General features: G+C 40.1%; 1 protein-coding gene across 1 annotated transcript; it reads left to right on the forward strand.

Moving 5' to 3' along the window:
- Nucleotides 1-15,646: 15,646 nt before the first annotated feature.
- prl (prolactin) lies at nt 15,647-18,620 on the forward strand. The gene is made up of 5 exons (XM_035657010.1): nt 15,647-15,724; nt 16,168-16,280; nt 16,764-16,871; nt 17,867-18,049; nt 18,170-18,620. The coding sequence occupies exons 1-5, from the start codon at nt 15,682-15,684 to the stop codon at nt 18,359-18,361; spliced, it is 639 nt and encodes a 212-aa protein (XP_035512903.1). The 5' UTR covers nt 15,647-15,681; the 3' UTR covers nt 18,362-18,620.
- Nucleotides 18,621-19,861: the final 1,241 nt, after the last annotated feature.

Genomic DNA, 19,861 nt, shown 5'->3' on the forward strand with positions numbered 1-19,861 from the left:
CCATGTCTGACAGAGTGCTGCTGTTAGCTCTGATAGCCAAACGGTGACGGTGTTAGTGAGCATCAGCAGCAGCTACCTCCCTGCAGGTAGCTGAAAGCAACCATGATGATGATGATGATGATGATAATGATAATGATGATGATGATGATGATGGTGGTCAGGTTTGAGTTACTGGACATTTCAAACAGGCTGCAGTGGATTCATGTCCTGACTATCTGGCCTGTGTTGTTTGTTGTTGCTTTTGTTCTAATGTGTGGGCTGGTTATGTGGCTGTACTGTGCAGGCTATACGGCTCTGACTCCAGCATCACTGAATGGCAAATTCTGATTGCTGCTTACTTTAATGATCTTACTTACTTTTACTTTTTTATACTTTGAGGGTGGTTCTGAAAGGGGCTATCGGCACTACTTATAAGCAGTGCTTATTAGATAATTATGTCATACTAACACGCTAAACTAAGAAGGTGAACATGGTAAACATTATACCTGCTAAACCTCAGCATGTTAGCATTGCCATTGTGAGCATGTTAGCATGCTGACATTAGCCTTAAGTTCTAAGCACTGGAGTATTTTCTTACAGTTTGTTAGCATGGCTGTATACCCTGGTCCTGTTGCATAGGTTGGCCCGGGTCAGGGTACTCTTACCTTCATGGCCTCGAACATGGAGCCATGAATGCACTCAAGCTGTGGCACTCATACAGACAAATCCCCTGGGGTGTTGCCTACAAACTCGGGTAAACCTAATGGGGTGTTGTCTGCCTGTCTGTGTGTGTGTGTGTGTGTCCCTATGTTTAATTTACTGTGAGCTCACTCAACACTGTGACCTCTTGTAGTTATTCTGGGGGCAACAAGCATCCCCACAAGCAGGACTAACGATACAAAGTAACGGATACTATGGTGTGTTGGCCTCTTCAGGGCTGTGGTGGGTTAATGAGGTGTCAGTCACTGTAGTCCAGGGCTGCTGGCTTTCCAAAAGCTACAGAGGTCATCTTGATGGAAATAACTGATATAAAACTAAGATTCTGACCCATTTATGTGAAGTAGTTGGATATTCGAAAAGAATGAGATCAGATACAGCTATATTAGGTATGGGACGATATAGGATATCATCATGCATGATTAAAAAAACTTTTTTTTAAATTACCTTGATAATCGTGAATATCCTCACATGGCTTGACTTTAAAAAGTTGTCTAGCTAGCTAGCAAAGATAAGTGAAGCCATATGTCACTTTCTTGTCTTCAGAATGACCCCTTCTGGGTGAAACAAGAGCTTTAGAAGTGTCTAGTGGTACTATGTCTAAAAGCTGCTACATCGCATTTCTTACATCAAACTATTTAAAAAGAGCCAGTGAATGATTTTCTTTACTTTCCTAATCAACATAGGACAGTAAAGAAGAGATTTGTGGCTTTAGGTTATCCACAGAGATAATAAAAATGGTCAACTGTGGGACCCGGACAGTCAGTATGTGTCCATCTGTGGCAAACACTTTATCACAGGTTAGTTAATGATGTTGCTGAGTAAATGACATGCATGCCGATTTTTTCAGATACAAAACTATGAGTAAATGCTTTTTAATCTCCCTATAATCAATTTAATCTCTGAAGAATAAAAACAATTTTTATTGTAAACCTTTTTCATTGGTGTAATGTAACATACATTTATGGATTAACATACATACTTTTATTTAGAGTTTCGGGGCAGAGGTTGCCAATCTGCCTGACTGAACATACATTTTGTTGTTTAGTTGAACATTTTTAATAAAATTTGTTTGTGTGTCTTGAATGCGGCAAAAATAAGAGACAGACGAGCCCTTATGACTTCCAAGGGATTCTCGATGGTACGCAGCAGCCGAAACCAGCGGGGGCACTGTGGCCTGTTTAGGTTGTCACTGATTCCACCCTTTAGTACCCCCTTGACAGGGCCCTACCAGCCCCTCTGAGTCGGGTTGGATGCGTCACCAGGTGCAACAGCGGGAGATTTAAAAGCTTGCAGCCTGTCTGTTTACCTCGCTGTTTTACGTTAATAAATATGTAAGAAGAAGTCCAGAGAGCAGAGGAAGACTCCTGTGGTCTCATGTGCTAAAAAACTACATTTACTTCTCAGTCAACAGCTCAACAGCTCAACCGTCCATGTCTGACAGAGTGCTGCTGTCAAACACTTTATCACAGGTTAGTTAATGATGTTGCTGAGTAAATGACATGCATGCCGATTATGTCTGTAGATTAAAGATAATCAGTAAAGGGTCTTTGTGATGGTGTAAATAAAGTTTTAACCGTGAAAAAAATATGGCCCTTCCATAAAGCACCTGCTTTTGAAATGGAGTTTGTTTTGACAGTCTAGAGCAGAGGGTATTTTAATCTTAATAATTCAATAAACTGAGCTGACCTACCTTCTAATGATGAACCTTGTAAACAGCATAAAGTAACGTAGGAAGTGGAGATAAAAACCATATGTATGGTTAATATACACAAACTACGGTATAATTAGTTTAGAGTAACGTCACATTAGACAGACAACCAAAACAGAAAAATAAAGTGTCTTAATGACAGAAACAGATGTCAGAAATACGAGACCCAACAAGGTAGTTTTATATGTCAGGTCCATCCACTTTGATAGAGGCAGACTGAAAGGACACTCATCATCCTGTCCATCCGCTGATCAGCAATGACACAATATAACTGCTGACCACAGAATTTGGGCTCCTAATAGCTAAAAAGCAATACGGGATTCTTATTTTATGGTAACAAATTGGCAAAGACCTTGGAATTCATATTCACCTCCAGTCATGCAGTAGGTAAAGTGATTCCAGGTTTTAGTGCCATTTTAAAGGCATGAGGTACATCTTCATGATTATTGCGATATCGTGTATTGCAGCTATTTTGGTCAAGATAATCGTGACATGAACTTTTTATATCGTCCCGTGCCTAAGCTATATACTGAATACATTTTTCTACTGTATGCATTCTAAAAGCATCTTGTTACTTTCTGTAGCCGTCCATCACAGCAACCCTCCCCAGTCACTGCCATCAGTGATTACAGTCATGTTGAGGAGCGTGTTTTGAAGTTTGTGATCATCATGTTACGCTGTCACCACAGACACGGGGTCATGTCATATTTGGGATCTTTTACATCTCAGGATGGTGCAGAGTAGTCTTCAAGGCGCCAGGCAGGGTCCATATCCCAACTTCCCGTCCCATCACGATACCACTGCTGTCCTCATGGTCTCACAGGAATGGAATTACAGAGCTGTGTAGACAAACCAGCTCAGTGGAGAGTTCTCGCTGTTCGTTTGCCAAACATTTTGAGATCAATTTTAAGAAGATGCACCATGCAGTGTAGTTTCAGCTGTCAGTTCAGGGATATTAGTTAGAAGAGCACGGTTAATTTCCACGATAAATATTAGAGAGGCATTCAAAATGTTTCTGTTTTTGGCACACAGTGAAAACAAAGCCACGGCTATCAATTCCAGGACAGGGAATATTAACTCCAAATGATAATTGTTCCCATCTCCATGTCACAGAAAGTTCATCAAGAGCAATGAGGCCAAGGTTTACTGCTGACTTAGCTGAGTAGACCCTGTGCCTAATATATAAGCCATGATGTATTCAAGTTCATAGTGTCCCAAGTTCTCTCAGGAAATCAGTGAAAACCCTTTGGGCTCTTACAGGAACACTCTGACATTTGGTAAACTTGCTTGTTTGCCATCGCACAGATTTAGACTGGAAGATCAATATCAGTTTTGGACATGAAAAGCTTTGCTTAGTTGGGTGGCTAGAAGCAAGGGAAAACAGCGCAGCTCCATCAACAGTGAAAAAGTACACCTTGCAGCAACTGTATCTTTTTTTTTTACAGATCTAGACATAGGTAAGAGATGGGGTTTCCAGGGCACTTATACACTGCTTCCAGTCTCATCAAGAATTTATCCAAAAACCAGGTTGATGATATAGCAACTATAAAAGAGCATATTTTTGATTCTGAATAATTAACATTGTAACCTTTAGTTTTATGGGCACATAAGTGGAGTGCTCTGATGACATCATACTCTCGTCTGTGGTGGAGGGGTCAAGTAGCAGTGCTCATAGTAACAGGGGTACCATGTGTAACCATTGTTCTAATATCATACATCCAGTAATAAACCTTTTTAATTGCAGCCATCTTGGCAGGAAGTAGTAGGGTAAACCCAAAATATAAAAAATATAAATATCCTACATCCAGTAATAGACCTTTTTCACAGCAGCCATCTTGGCAGGAAGTAGTAGGGTAAACCCAAATGTTACCAATGAAACATAGCCCCAGAGCTGCACCTCTGCCTTGACAAGAGTACTGACATCAGTATCAGCCAGCTTTTTGGGAGTAGCACAACCAACTGTACACACAATATTGACATCCCACCCGAGTTGACCGTAGCCAGGTTAGCCATTAACCATCATTAGCAATACCAGTTAATAACAACACATTACGCTGTATTTTGCTGATACAAACATGCTAGCAGACAGATGTTGGACAGTATGGTTTGTATGACTGATGTAAGGAGAAACAAAAGACAAAAGTGCTAATAAACAACATATTACTGCAACTTTCATTTAGTCGATGAGCGGAGCAGCCATCTCGGATTTTGAGGTTGGGGTTGCTGAGGTTCTTCCGACTTTCCTATTTGGAAATGTGACAGGGGGACCTGCAGAGTCGGGTAGTAATTACTCAAGGTTTGTCACTATCAATGACCCCTTTCGTGTAACATATAGTCGAGTTTAGAGCTTAGAGCAAAAAAATATCTTAAATCGTTTAGTATTTTCCTACCTTTGCCTAACTGAAAGTATAATAGACAGCAAGATAACTGTGAATTTCTAACACACTGCATGTCTCTCACAGCTGTTCTGAACAATGGATGACATATGACATTTAGTTCAAAGCTTAAACATTGAGGGTGAGAAATTTAGCCCTGTGGGAACTTACATCAACATGTCATAATTTCCAAAAGTGTCGCTCTTATCACAGACCATATCTGACAGCTGTTCGGAACACCAGCCCAGCCACTAATATGAGGTTGTGACTTCACTCTTTCTACATGCACAAATTGCCCGTACATGATGTTTCAGTCATTTGGCCAGTTTACAGACACTTACTTTTAATGTGGCTTAGCATGTGTGTCTGTATGCGCATGGTCTGCAAGAGTGGTTTCATCCATTCTGCGAGAGTGAAATGTTTCACCCCAGTGCACATTAAAATATAGACATGGTCAGACACTCAGTGTAAGCACCTGCTGTGGAAGAAAAGATTTATCAATCACCAGTAATGATTCGAGGTATAGGGTTCTTGGGCGTGAGAAACTGCATCTTTACAGTCCAACTCTTGGTGACAGATGGTTCATCTTGTACCCCAGTCGCCTCACTCACATACACACAGACACACACACAAACATCCACAAGGCATGCACAACATCCAAGCGCACATTCGTACATACACAGCTTTAACATTCTTCAGCTGCTGCTTTCAAGTTCTCAAAGTCCACGATGATCACGCCCGCCAGAATGATCAGCCACATTACTATTGCTTAATTATTGGCATTATCCCTGATTTTTTATTAAAAATTTAATTAATTAATTTATTTTTATTTTTCTTTATACGATTATAAATGGTTTATAATAATTCAGTTCAACTCATAATGCACAGTAGTAATACCAATCAATGAAATATCAGTGGAGTTGCAATGGGTAGGTAGGTAGTAATGTTATATAATAATAATAATAATAATATAAATGCAATACAATAAAAATGCAACATAGTAACAACGTAATTATATGACCTTTTGCTAACTGCTCTGACTACTCTACCCGCCCACACAGACGGACCAATGAAGTTATAGTTTCGACCTCATCAGTTGGAACTTTTTTGTAATGAAACTGTTTTAAATAGGTACTGGTTGGACTGTATAATCATTTTGGACAGTGTAGTTTATGGCGCTGTTGAATTGCATTGTGTTATAGTCACAGATGTGCCCATTATGTTGTCCACCCCATTTATATTAAGGGTAGGCTAACACCTCTCTGAAACAAAAACTGAACATGAATATGCACTGAATATAGATGTATTGCTATTTTATCTAGGCAGACCTAATAAACTGACTGTGTAATTGTTAACTTTATGTTGAATATGGGTACCGAGCATCACTGGACAACTACACCAAAGTCACTTGTGAGCTTCCACAGCCTTTTAAGGGAAAAGAGTGAAAATAGGAGTGATATGTAAAGCTTCTTAAGCATGGACTAATATACTGTACAAGGCTCATGCTTGAGGTGTGCCGTTTAAACCAGGCCTCTGATGGGTTGCAGCAGGCTGTCAGCACGGCTGCAGTAAAATAAAACTAAGTATACCTTCAAAACCCCCAGAAACTCTTAATATAATGCAACATGCAACCTACTTAGTGACTGTAATTTCATTGTCCGTGCATACATATTGAAGTCATAATAAACAGTAATCAGAGATCACTAAGTAGTGTATGTGTAATGTACTACAGAATGCCTCTGATGAAATGTGTATGTACAGGACTCTGATGGTCAAACAAGGGGAGGGGGGTCAGTGGGTCTTAATATAGAAAGGTTAGTAAGTGGATGGAGTGAAGGAATGGGGTTTACAGCAGTGCTAGTGTTGATAGAGTGGGTGAAGACAGGCTGCTAAGATATGGTTTCAGATTGACATGCCTCTTCATGGTTAGAGCTTTCTGCCTAATAGAGTTGTGCCTCTGAACTCAGTTTTAACACTGCAGCTCTCTGTTTTCCATGTTAATCAACAACAAATATTAGAGTTGAGTCTTGTATTCTTTACTGACAAATAGAACAGCAGTTATTGATTGTTATCTAATTAGTTGATTAACAAAAAAATAATTAATTATATTTTTTAAAATCAAGCAATTGCATTACTGACTTAATAAGTAAATACCAAACAAATGTGTCCATCTGGTGCCCTTCTCTGTCTCATATAAATGAAACTGTATTATCCTTGGGTTTATGGTAAATGGTAAATGGACCTGTACTTGTATAGCGCCTTTCCAGTCTTCCGACCACTCAAAGCGCTTTTACACTATGTGCCACATTCACCCTTTTCACACACATTCACACATTTAAACTAATACTTTGGACAAAATAATTAAAAATAATACCTAATTGTCATCCCCAGTGACACATTTAATAATAGGTTAACAAGAAATGATGGAATAAAAAAACCTTCCAGTGCCTCTCATTGTTGCAACCCTTCAAATAAAGGGCTCTGCCTGATGTAGGCCTGACTCTCTGCGGGACCTTTGGGGCCTGTCTTCTCTGTGATGATGTATAGAGAGTCAGTAAGTCTCTTGGTCGTGGACTCAAATATTTAGGATAGTCGCGGACATGGCTGAAATGAGGAAGTAGCATGACATCTGAATCATCCAGTCTTTTCCAAATATAGAAATAGGTGAGACAGATTTAACAACTGCAGACACTGTATGTATGTGTTCCCATAACAGTACTGCAGAACTTCAAAGGCTATACAAAAAGACGTAGAGTATGTTGGCACTGTGTACAGATGATTCATTTAAATGCTGCAGTGTAGTTTTGATCCATATTATAATCTAAACCCAGTAACCCAGTCAAATGTTGTACTGTGGACAAGAGTCATTGCTGACTAAAACTGATGCTGGCAACTGTTGACTGGATAGTGTTTTGTTCGATAATTGGGATAATATGATTCTGGAGCAACCTAACTTTACGAGGATTCATAGAAGCACTGGTATAGCATTGATTTCTAGCCAATGCTAGTCAGACTTGTACATGGGGGGGGGCAGCTCTACCAGGTGAGCTATCCAGGCCCCCCAGACGATTGCACTTTTGAATGAAAAGTCAGAAGACTGTTGGAAGGATTGTTATAAAAATTTGCTTCATTCATGTTCCCCTCAGGATAAATTGTAATAAGGTTGGTGGTCCTCCAGGTCAGAATTTATGACCAAATTCCTGCAAAACTAATTGATGCCATTGATGGCATTTCATTACTGAACATGGCATCATTTTGTGCGGGTGCTGTACATTATTTTATTGACTGCAATAGAGAGAGGGAGTCATGGGTGGCAGAAGGTTTGCAGTGGAAATGGCTTTGTTAGATGCATGTTAACGAAAATAAAGAGGTTACAGAGACTTTCTTCAACCTTGCCTGTGGTTGTAATTACGCTGAACAGTCTATACAGGCATCAGAAACTCGTCGAAGAGCACACAAGACAAGCACCAAATCACAGTTCTTGCAGTCCCCATGTGGTATCTGATGTGTAGTTAATAGGGCTGCCCCCTAATAGTCGCTTTAACTGTTGTTGAGAAGAGTCGGAAGTATAAATCCAGCTTTATTCTTGTCAAACAGGTTGCTGATGCTTAGAACGTATGTGCTGTATGTCTCTTCTAATCTTGGTACTTCTATGGCAAAACCTCTCCAAAAACCTGACTGAGACAAATGTCAAATTGAGCTGTGATAGCAGCACAGGTGGCTGGAGGGAGAAAGTCTTGGCCGGTTTACCAAAGTTATGTTCAGGACACATGTTTTTATGACGCCTCATGTCCCTGCCAAGGCAAATATCAAACAATGGAATGAGGAGCAACGACCAAGGGAGTCACACCAGAGTCACGTTACAACATCTCTTTCCTCTCCTCTCCCTCCTCCCTCCAGTTTGTTTTCCATCTGATGAATCCAAAACAGCACCCACACCATGCGGTTCTCTGAGGCCTACAGCAGGCCCTGTGGCTGGTGTTAATTGAGATAATTGTGTGGTATGAGGCTGAGCCACCGCTATGCCTGTCCAGTTATTCCTATCATGGGGTAACAGGGTGGCACACAGATTCCACAGAGATTTTACAGGGAGCAGAAGGCTGGAAATGTATCCCGGCACAGCACAGTGGCTGTAATCCCCGGAGGACTTCCAAGTTGCTGGATACGGTGTGTTGTGTTTTGTCAACAATCACTGTTGTAGTAGAGTTGTGTCTTGTCTGATGTGGTGGATCTCTAAGAATAGCTTGATGGTAGCTGACGTTCTGACAAGTTGGCCAGTAGTGTGGCAATACTCAGGGAGGTGGCAATGTAAGCCAGGTTTCAGTGACTGTCCCATTTAAAATGAAAAATCAATAATATATCTGACACTGTTGTGAAGAAAATACAGAAAAATCACCTCTGAAGATGTTTCGCTTGATTTTTTGTGGTGCTTTTAATCATATAGACGGCATATCAGTAGATGGAGTTATATCAGTTGTCACTGAGCTGTAGGTATTCTAACTTTTGTTTTGTCCAAAGTTTAACTGAATTTTGAGTCAATATTTAAAAAAAAAGAAAATATGAACGAATGCTTGTTTCCATACACTACCATTATTAGGAGTTGTAGGTGGCACCAGTTGTCCAGTCGGAAACAGAAGAGGAGGGCACAACAAGATAATGTGATAAAAAAAAAAAAAAGATGATGTAATTACAAGAAAGCCAGTCAAACTTTAAAACTGTGAAAAATAATATAAAAAACATGTCACATAGTATTTATCAGTAAACAGAGTTTAAGTTTTACCTATATCAACACCCAGTTTAATGAGGAGATTGTGTTGTGTCATTTTACAAGCACTCTTTAGGTTCCAAAGCAGTCAAAGCATTGCAACTACATTTATTCACATCCCCAAAGAGGTGCGAGTCAGATTAACTGAATATTTATAGTAAGGAGCGTCTAGTTTATGAGCTCTGGTAATGATGTGTAAAGAGTGCTGACCTATGTCATGATGACACTTTAGAATTTACTGCATCCACTGGGGAGATCCCTCCCTTTATCTTCTCTTTGTTGAATGCTGCTGGATCACACTGATGATATCTGAAGTTATACAACACACTCACCAAAACACTTGTGACTACATGATTCTACATGAGCCAAGACACCATCGCCAAGTCATAGCCATAGAAACAAGTGAAATGCTGCCATCTAGTGACATTAACATAAACACCTTCTGCTACAGAGAACACTCAAATATCTGCAGACCTATTTTGTTGTATTTATATGAAAGGAATTCCCTTTCTTGAGACATGCAGCAGCACTGCAAATAACCTCATACCTCAGTAAACACATTTTACAGAATCCCCCTTAAGGAGTCAGCGGTGCTATTCTGGCTCTGTCCGTAGTGCTGAACACTGGAGAAGAAACTGGATAGCAAACTCGACACCTCAGTCAGGATTCTTCACGTTCTGCACACATTAACATCTCACCTTGTGAGGCTGGCCTGAATGTAACCTGAGCACTGACATCACCCTTAAGGACTTTTTTTTTGTTCCCATCAAAACCAACAGATTCTGTAAACATGAAACGTGGTTGCAATTTACAGTCATTCCAAGCTTAGGATGATGTGAAGAAGTATATGTGAATGTGGTTGAGTGTGTGTGAAGGGGCTTTATAAACATATGTGCATTGCTGTTGTGTATGTTATAAGACGAAGTGTGTTTTGTACATTATTTCACTCTGTGTCTTATGGGGCCCCTAAGGCAGGGATCTCAAATTGCCGGCCTGGGGCACAATTGCAGCCTTCCATCCCCCTCCTGGCAACATGATGTAAGAATATAATCCATATAATATAATCCACTAAACAACCCCTTCATATACAATTACAATAAAAACACAGTTCTATTTTGTTTGGTGCAAGATAATGCCAAAGCTCAAAGCTATTGTAATGTCAAAAATGTGTGCAAACAGTTGATAAGAAGAGACCAGGTTCTAGGCCGTCATTTGTTGTTTGGCTGCAAACAACTAAGATGGAAAAAAATGATATAAAAAATGTATAGAAACTAGGGTCATTTCTGCAACACAAGTTCTCCCCGAAAAAAAAAAAGTTAAAATTGTGATGGTGTGAAATAAATAAAAAAATAAACAACCAACACAAAAATGTTTTTTTCTTGTTTGTTCTTGCGATTTGGATATTGCACTTAGCCGCTTTCTTGTAGTATTTGAACGTTGAAGTGGCCCTCCTGTGAGATGGCATACTAGCAGTGGCCCCAAACCAATTAGAGTTTGAGTCCCCTGCACTGACATGGTGGAGAAAAAAATATATCCCCCCCCCATATATATTTTTTATTCTACCGCATTTCCCCTTGGGGCTCTGTAGTGTCCAATGTGACATGTTTCATAAATATTTCATTTGCAAGACATGACCAACAGGCAACACTGCATAGCACCATTCTAAATGTAAGTAATAACATGTTTTATTTATTGTTGTCTTGTATGTGTAGGTGGGCAGAGCACTCAGTGTTTCCATACAGAGGAAGAGCTCTAAGTTGATGAATAAGCAAATAAAATTTTATTAAACATAATTGTGGTCATAGAGTATCACAATACCAAAAGGTGTTACTGCCGGAATGGTTTTTCTTTCCAAATTATGTAAATGCACATACGAATACATCTTTGTTATTAAAATGTCTTTTACTGCTGTCAGTATTTGCAGGTAGGCACTCAGACATTCTCTACCTTTTTTTTTGTTGCAAACATACATTATGATGACATTTTGTAATGTCCTTAATTTGAGTTAAAACAACACTATATAGATCAAATTACACAGTGTTCAGTCTGAATGAGGCAAAATAAACTGAACAAAAGCCACAAGTCAAAGAAAACATATTACAGTCAATATGTGAGAAGGTGGAGCAACCCTTGATTATCATGGGTTAGAAGACTGTGTAGTATGTCATTACACAGACCAAATATGCTATTTGATGATGACCAATAATAAACATTTAGAGAAAAGAAGAAAGTGGATTCTTCTTGTTCACAGGACAGAAAGCTGTATCTGCAGAGTTTGACACTAGACACTGTTTTCACATTCAGCTGCTGAACGTGGAAAGTTTTACAAATAGTCTGGAAGTCAGTCCTGGTCCAGTATGCAACTTGTACAGAGGGATGTTGAAACTTGAAGCCACCAGTGCACATCCAATGAGAATGGACTAATACTAATACTATATAGATATGATAAGGTATTTTAATTTCCATTGACATTTATCTCTTTATATGTCATACAGTATTAGGTGATGTGAGAGTAAGCGCAACATTAGAAAACCTCAAATCCTCAGACTGTTGTGTTTCCAAAATAATAAGCGGGACCAGCATCAAAGCCCCAGTGTCCTGGCAGCACACGCTGTATAACAAATGTCCCCATGTTTTTAAGAGGATGAGTCCAGCATCAGTCATCAGTCCTGCTCTGTTTCCACCAGTCAGCTCCTTGGCGCTGATGCTGCTGACGGGGCTGTGCTCACCAGCAGCCACCCGTGAAAGATGCTATGTTTGCTGGCCCAGGACTCACGCTTGGCTGGGAGACAGCAGGGGGGCCCGGCCAGGGTTCCAGACCCTAACCACTGAACTAGATTGCTGTTCTGGGACTGTAGGATGGTGTCTTGGCTGGTTTCCCTCTCTTTCACAATCTAGAGGAGATAGCCAGCAAAGCAGAGAAATTGAAGTGACAGGACCTGCTGCCCTGCCCCCATGTAGAGTCTCTCTGTCACTCACACACACACACACACACACACAAACACACACACTTTTTGACAGCTCCACTGGACATTTGGCTTTTTGACAGCCGTCTCATTCTTTTCTCTTTGACTGTCAACTATTAGCCCCTCTATAGGTCACACTTAACTTACATATAGCACACAAAATAATAAAATATCCTCCAGGCAATTCTGACAATGGCGTGAAAAGGCACCTATAAATAAGCAGGGTTAGGGTTTATGTAAAAATGCAGCAAAATCCGACAGCTGCACATTGGGGCACATTTATCACATAGTTAAATAAGCATTGCTCTTTAAAAGTTGGATACATAACTTTCCTAAAATCATTGTTATTAATGACACCAGGGGCTGTTAAGTGAACTGCAGAATCAAGAGTCCGTACACAGGGGCCTCTATCATCCTGATGTGACACACGAGACTGAGCGCTGGAAAATAAATTACAATCATATTTAGAATAACGTTACTATCTGCAGTGTTCCTATATTTTATTTAGACAGTTGACCACATGCTACCAACTAGCTTAGAGTTTACAAATCACCCCATCAACCAACCAGATGAATCAGCAATGCCAGACCCACAGCCAGTCAAACTTACATTAGCCAACATATCTACTCAGATAGTATTTTGCAAGCGATAATGTTAGTTAGCAGTCAAGCTAAGGTTAGCCAGCTGCAACTCAGCCATGCTGAATAATGTTATTTGGCACCAGCCACCCGCTACACCAGCCCACAAAGTCATCTGAAAATGACAGCCAGATCTGTCCCGGGGCGCTGGAGGAAGAATCTTTTGTTATGTTAGCTCACTAACAATTTGTCTGCGTTATCAAGCAACCTAGGGTTAGCCAGCTAAAACTACATCACAATACATTTAACAAGCTTTGCAGTAATGTTAGCTTGACTTTGGACTTTGTATTGGTGGGACTGTGAGCAGACTCCTTTTATAAGCTAACGTTGAGTGTTGCACACTGTTGAATCTGTAGGGAAGCGGAGAGAGAAAGCATATGAGACCTTATTATCCTTTGGATTTTTGCAGAAAATTCAATCTGCATCCCTGCACAGAAAAGCATTGGATATTTTTCCCTATGACTATTTCTTATGTTTTTAAATGTAAGATCAAATGCAAAAATAAATGGCCCATTATATTGATGCACAGTGAGGGAAATATTACCATAAACACACATATACATGCATGCACACATCAGGTACACAGACTAGTGCAAAAGCAGTAATATGCCAAAATCCAGTATTTATTCTCTCTGTCAACCAAACCACAATATTGTCTCCTTTTGTGTTTACAGAACACTAGTAAAGATGAGTCAGTTCTGTGGGATCCCGGGGGCGACATCAGAGTGTCAGCTTTGTTACCAGCCACAGAGGGAGGTGAAGCTCTGAGTGACAGCCTCACAGAGACAAACACAGCAAGCACTGTCACCTTCACCACACGTCAGGTGTCCACCTCTACCAGGGCTTAATGTTTTATAGTGTGTGCAGGGAGGTCAGAGTGTGCGGTCATGCTCACATTGAAGGGGGGGCGGGGATGTTTGTGTGTTTGTGTGTGTGTATGTTGTGTGCATTTATTTGCAGGCCCAATGAGTGCCATAAAAAGAGGAAGCGGAATGTTTTGAAAGTGAAATATGATTGGGGTTGACTTCAACAGAAAGAGGAACTGTGTGGAGTTACTGGAAATGGGCCGCCTCTTTCCCACATATATCTTCCTTTTTTTTCCTGTTGTCGTTATTGGTCTCTCTAGTTTTCTCTTCCTTCAACAGAAGGCCATGTTTGTAAAGAAAGGTCACTGCCCTTGTTGTCAAACTCAGTATTGCTTCTTGCACAGTGAGTGGAAGCTCAGTAAAACACAAACTGATCGTGTGAAAACATGTAGAATGGCACATGCAAGATGTCACTGTCCTGTACTGTATGCATGTGTAGACATATGTGCTAATATGTCTGTATACCTTTTATGCAAAACTAACATTTACATATTGTCTGTGCAGCCTGTTCATACATGTACATTTTGTATTGTGATAAGGGCAGGCCCAATGAGCTATGGCTTTTTAAGGTCATTGCCATATTTTTTTTTTTTTTGGCATATCAACACTGTCCAGTGAAAACCATGGAGGATTAAATGTTTCTGTATGGGTTGAGAGAATTCTCATACTTCCTAAGCTAAAAAAAGAAAAAAAAAACATTAAATTTGTCTCAGCTCATGAGAAGAGGACTTTGTGGGGATTCACAGAGCAGCAATGACATTATTTATTTTATCTTAGAGGTCCAGTGTGTAGGATTTAGGGGCATTTAGCGGTGAAGTTGCAGATTGCAACCAAGCATGTAATAGAAATTACAGTAAAACTTGTGTTTGGTTTGTCCGTTATGTGCAATTGTAGAAACATGGATGGTGGACTCTGTAGAAGAGGACCCGCTCACTCTGTAGATATAAACAGCTCATTCTAAGGTAACAAAAACACAATGACTCTTATTTTCAGATGATTATACACTAATAATTGCTGACAATAGAACCACCTAAATGTTACACACTGGACCTTTGACCTATAATAATACATCACCTATTTGTTGATTATATTATTATATTGTTGTCTGTATTTGACGTCCTGGGAATGAGAAACTACAGTGGCCGCAAAAAAGCTCAATCTAGAGCCAGTGTTTGGTTTAGTCCCTTCTGGGCTACAGTATGGCGCAGTCTTATTACTAATTTATTATTTATTTTTAATTAACTTATTGCATTTGGAGGCAATGTCAGTCATTGTGGAAATCTTTTTAAAGTTCCATGATGCTCTGACAGTAAATGAAAGGTCAGGTGAGTTATACACTTAACACAGTCATCAGTAATTTAACCATCAAATGATGTTGTAATGAATTAAGAAGTGTTAGTACAAAACATTGTGCAAACATCAGTGTTTTATTCATCCATCTAATTAAGATCCTGGGGGGGCTTTTTCCATAACCATGCCACACACGCACACAATCATCAACCTGTTGCATCCATTCAAATCTCCTTAACCTTAATCATTCAGCACACTGCATAACCAAAGTGTTGAAGTCAAGGAACTATAAAATGGAGGCAACATGGTGAAAGAGAAAGAAACAGCAGCGACGAAAAAGGAAGCAAAGGCTAACAAATAGCAACAGAAGAGAGATGGCTCAGAGGAAAACCAATGGAAGGAAACTCTTCATGATGGGTGAGATGAGCTTTAATCAATCTCCGAAAGTATTTGAAAATGTGAAATTATTTGCATCTGTCTGTATGGAATCTAAACAATGCTGTGTTTTTTAAATTTTTAAATACTGATATCAACCTCAAAAATCCAGTATTGGGGGGATACTTACCGTTAAAAAAACTGCATTTCCACTTTTTTATCCAACAAAATTCAGTGATTAATTCATCATCATCATCAATCATTAAATCCTTCAGAAAACATTCAATGTTGTGAAAAGGGGTATAAAAGATACTGAAATATCATGCTGCATTGATATCAGGTTGAAAATCTGTTGCATTTGCTGGTTAGACTAACAGTTAGCCTATCCTGACCAGCGAATGTGGATCTGAAAAGCCCATTGAAAAACTGTATGTGACATGTGGCTTTACGATGTGTATCATCCGTCATATTTCCGTGCTCCACAGTGTTGTACATGGTGGCAGCGTGCAGTGCCGTCCCCATCTCTGACCTGCTCGACCGAGCCTCCCAGCGCTCTGACACACTGCACTCCCTCAGCACGATGCTCACCCAGGACCTGGTCAGTTTGTGTGTGTGTTTGCACTGTCAGGAGGTGTCCATGCTAAACCTCAGGTTAAAGCCCTATTTTGGTGTGCTTTCAGCTTCTGATAGGGTCTGAATGGAGTAGGGGATACTCGGACCCCGTTGTCTAGTTCTGTCATGTATTCAGCATAGTGGGAATAAAATACTACATGGGATGAAAGATTGATTAAACTTCTTTACCCTAAAGGTCCAGTTTGTAACATTTAGGATGATCCAGTGGCAGAAATGGAATATTCAGAGTATGTTTTCATGTGTGTATAATAAAAATGGTTGTGTTTTTGTCACCTTAGAATTAGTTGTTTTTAGCTACAGGACAAGGGACAAACCAAACAGTGACTGTAGATAGAGGCATTCGTGTTTCTTTTTAACTCTTTTACATTTTCAACCTTCCAGAATTTTAAAACTTGCTTTCCATCACACTGTAATACACAATGTAAAAATCACGCTCTGTCCCTTCCAGGACTCTCATTTCCCTCCGATGGGCCGGGTGATGATGCCCCGCCCCTCAATGTGCCACACCTCCTCTCTACACACGCCCAATGACAAGGAGCAAGCTCTGCAAGTATCAGTAAGTGATCATGGGCGAAGTACTGAAGGGGATACATGGGCGCTAAAAGTAGGGGTGCTGAGGGGGCTGCCACACCCCTAAAATCTGGCACAATAAAAACCATTAGTTCATTATATATATGTGTTAAGATGTTAAACTTATAATGACTTTCTTCTTTCTTTTTTTTACTGGGGTTTACATTTATACAGTTGTATTGATGGCAGGAAAGAGATTTTGCACTAAAAAGTAATAAAATGTTTATAAGATTTAAACATTTAAATTAAATAGGCTATAAATTATGCTGTCCATTGAAATTAATGAAAAAACCATGAATGCTGTGCATTTAGCATTTAGTGTGACTTCACTGTGTAGACTGACTTTCTCTCAGCAACTCTGACTGCCTTCCAGCATCCCTGGGGGGATACTAGAATAAATGGCTGTGGATGTGGGGAGGGGCCCATTGAGGAAACCTACAGGGTCCATAATTTTGTGCTACACCCCTAACTGTCATTCATCAGATTGTAGATAATAAGTTTGAGTCAGATGTTTGATAAGTACAAAGTGTCTGAGTATTATATTTACTGAAAACAGAAGCTCATCCCACAAATGAAAGATTTTGCCATCACTGATGCACTGATCACCTTGTGATATACTCGACTAGACTGGAGTGAAGGTTCTATGTACAAACATTAATGAGCTATCATAGCTTTCACCCAAATAACTTAAGTGAACATTGTAAAAGTTCTAATTGAAGCAATTTGCAAGCGAGACACAAGCCAGATTTGATTTAAAGGTCCAGACTGTAACATTTAGGAGGATCTATTGTCAGAAATAGAATATAATATTCATAGGTATGTTTTTATTACAGTGTTATCACCAGAATTTAGGAATTGTTGTGTTCCTCACCTTACTTCAGCTTTTTTCTGTATTCATATCATATCATTTTGATCTCTTGTCTTTCAATTAATCTTCAGCTTATTGTATTATTTATATTATCTGTCTGACTTCTTCTCCAGGAGGCAGACCTGTTGTCATTGGCTCGCTCCCTGCTCCAAGCCTGGCGAGACCCCCTTGTAATCCTTTCCACCTCTGCTAACACCCTACCTCACCCGGCCCAAAACAGCATATCCAGCAAAGTCCGGGAGCTGCTGGAGCACACCAAAAGCCTGGGAGATGGCCTGGAAATCTTATCTGGCAAGGTGTGTGAGTACAGAAAGACAAACCCCTCGTTTTGCACTCATTTAAAACATGAATTTAAAATGTTGTTCTTCTCTTTCCCGGCCCTCCCTCCCACCTTCCCTGCTTCCTTTCTCTCCCAGTTGGGTCCAGCAGCTCAGTCCATCTCCTCACTGCCCTACAGAGGAGGCAATGACATCAGCCAGGACAGGATTTCCAGACTAACCAACTTCCACTTCTTGTTGTCCTGCTTTCGCCGGGACTCCCACAAGATTGACAGCTTCCTGAAGGTCCTCCGCTGCCGGGCAGCAAAATTGCAACCCGAGATGTGCTAAAGACGGAGGCAGCCAGCTTGACTCTGAGGGGAGAACTTTCATAAAGCTTGTATTGTCTACCAGTTATAGATAAGCACATACTATCTGCTATCTGAGCTACTATCCTAATTGCTAAGTAGTTGGCATTATGAGCTTCCAGAAGGTGAAGATGAAGAGGCGTTGCATGGCACAAACAGGGAATTAGTTTTAGTCCCCTAAAAACCTTTGGCCGTCTAAGGGCCCAAAACATTGACTCCCCCCTTCCAATTCTCAAAGTGAATGCATAGATGCTGATATAATGTATAACATTTAAATGGATGGTTTAGGCTAGATTGGTTTTCCATTTGCGAAAGAGGCAAACATTTTTCTTTAAACAGCTTCCCTGTTGACTTAAAAGTCAAATGTTAAAACAGGTTAAGATAGTTCAAGTAGGTAGGGGAGCAGCACAGTAAACCTTAAGGCTGTTGTCAGCCTTTCTAATGGGTCATTGGAGGACAAAGTATAGCTCATACACTTTCCCAGATATTCCTAGCTGGTCTGGCCTCATGAACTGGCCATATTGACGCCTCCTTGTCTTTCCCTTTTACTAAAAGCTTTATACCCTCAAAGCCAAGCTGCCAAAGGAGCTTTTCAGTGGCACATAGGGTGTCACATATGAAATCCCTCCACTAGCCTTTCTTCAAGTCATTATTCACACTGGGCTTCAGTGGAGAATAACCTTCTCTTCCTAACTAATGCTTGTCTGATGACAAACAGCAGCATTTGCACCTTAGATTTAATTTCACTTTCTTGAAAGCATTTTGCATTTCATGTCTTTCAATTGAAATGTTTATCTGAAATCTGTACAATAAAAATCTTCTCTGGCACAGTAAAATTCTTTGTTTCAGTTTTTTCTTTTGTTTCAGACAAGCAAGCCAGCTTCCCAACAATATCAGGCATTTTAGCAAGTAGTGAAGTGTTGTTATAGAGCAGAAAATTGCACTTTAACACCGGGGAACCACTATCTGTTTCCTGTTTCCAAAGCGACAGTCAACATCCAAGTAACTTATGATGGTTAAATGTCCAGTGAACATGTTGTCCCAATTAGTCACATTCACACAAAAACAGGTTGTCCAGGTTGAAAAATACTCTTTAAAAAATTCCCTTTAAAGGTTATTCATATTAGTTCATATGCATAAATGTGACATTTAAATTGTTTGGGTTTTCTTTAACCTTAATTTATAAAGGAATATTCACTAGGAGGAAGCCTCTCTTTTGCAGGAACACCCTGATAACATTTACACAGTTACACACTGCTTCTTTATTTTCCCCAGCCAGATTTATCCTGCCTGTCTGAAGATTGAACTGACAACCTCCAGGTCACACGTTCTGTGAACTTCTCCAACCTTTAGGCCACCACTTGCCTTTATATGGAATACTTTAATCAGCCATAACATTGTGACCCCCTGGGCACCCTGGTGGTCATACTGTTCTGCAGCCCCATACCAACAAACTGTGATACACTGTGTGTTCTGACCCCTT

Source organism: Morone saxatilis, unplaced genomic scaffold (assembly GCF_004916995.1).
Source record: "Morone saxatilis isolate NCDOM2014 unplaced genomic scaffold, NCSU_SB_2.0 Contig15, whole genome shotgun sequence".
Taxonomy (NCBI): Eukaryota; Metazoa; Chordata; class Actinopteri; family Moronidae; genus Morone; species Morone saxatilis.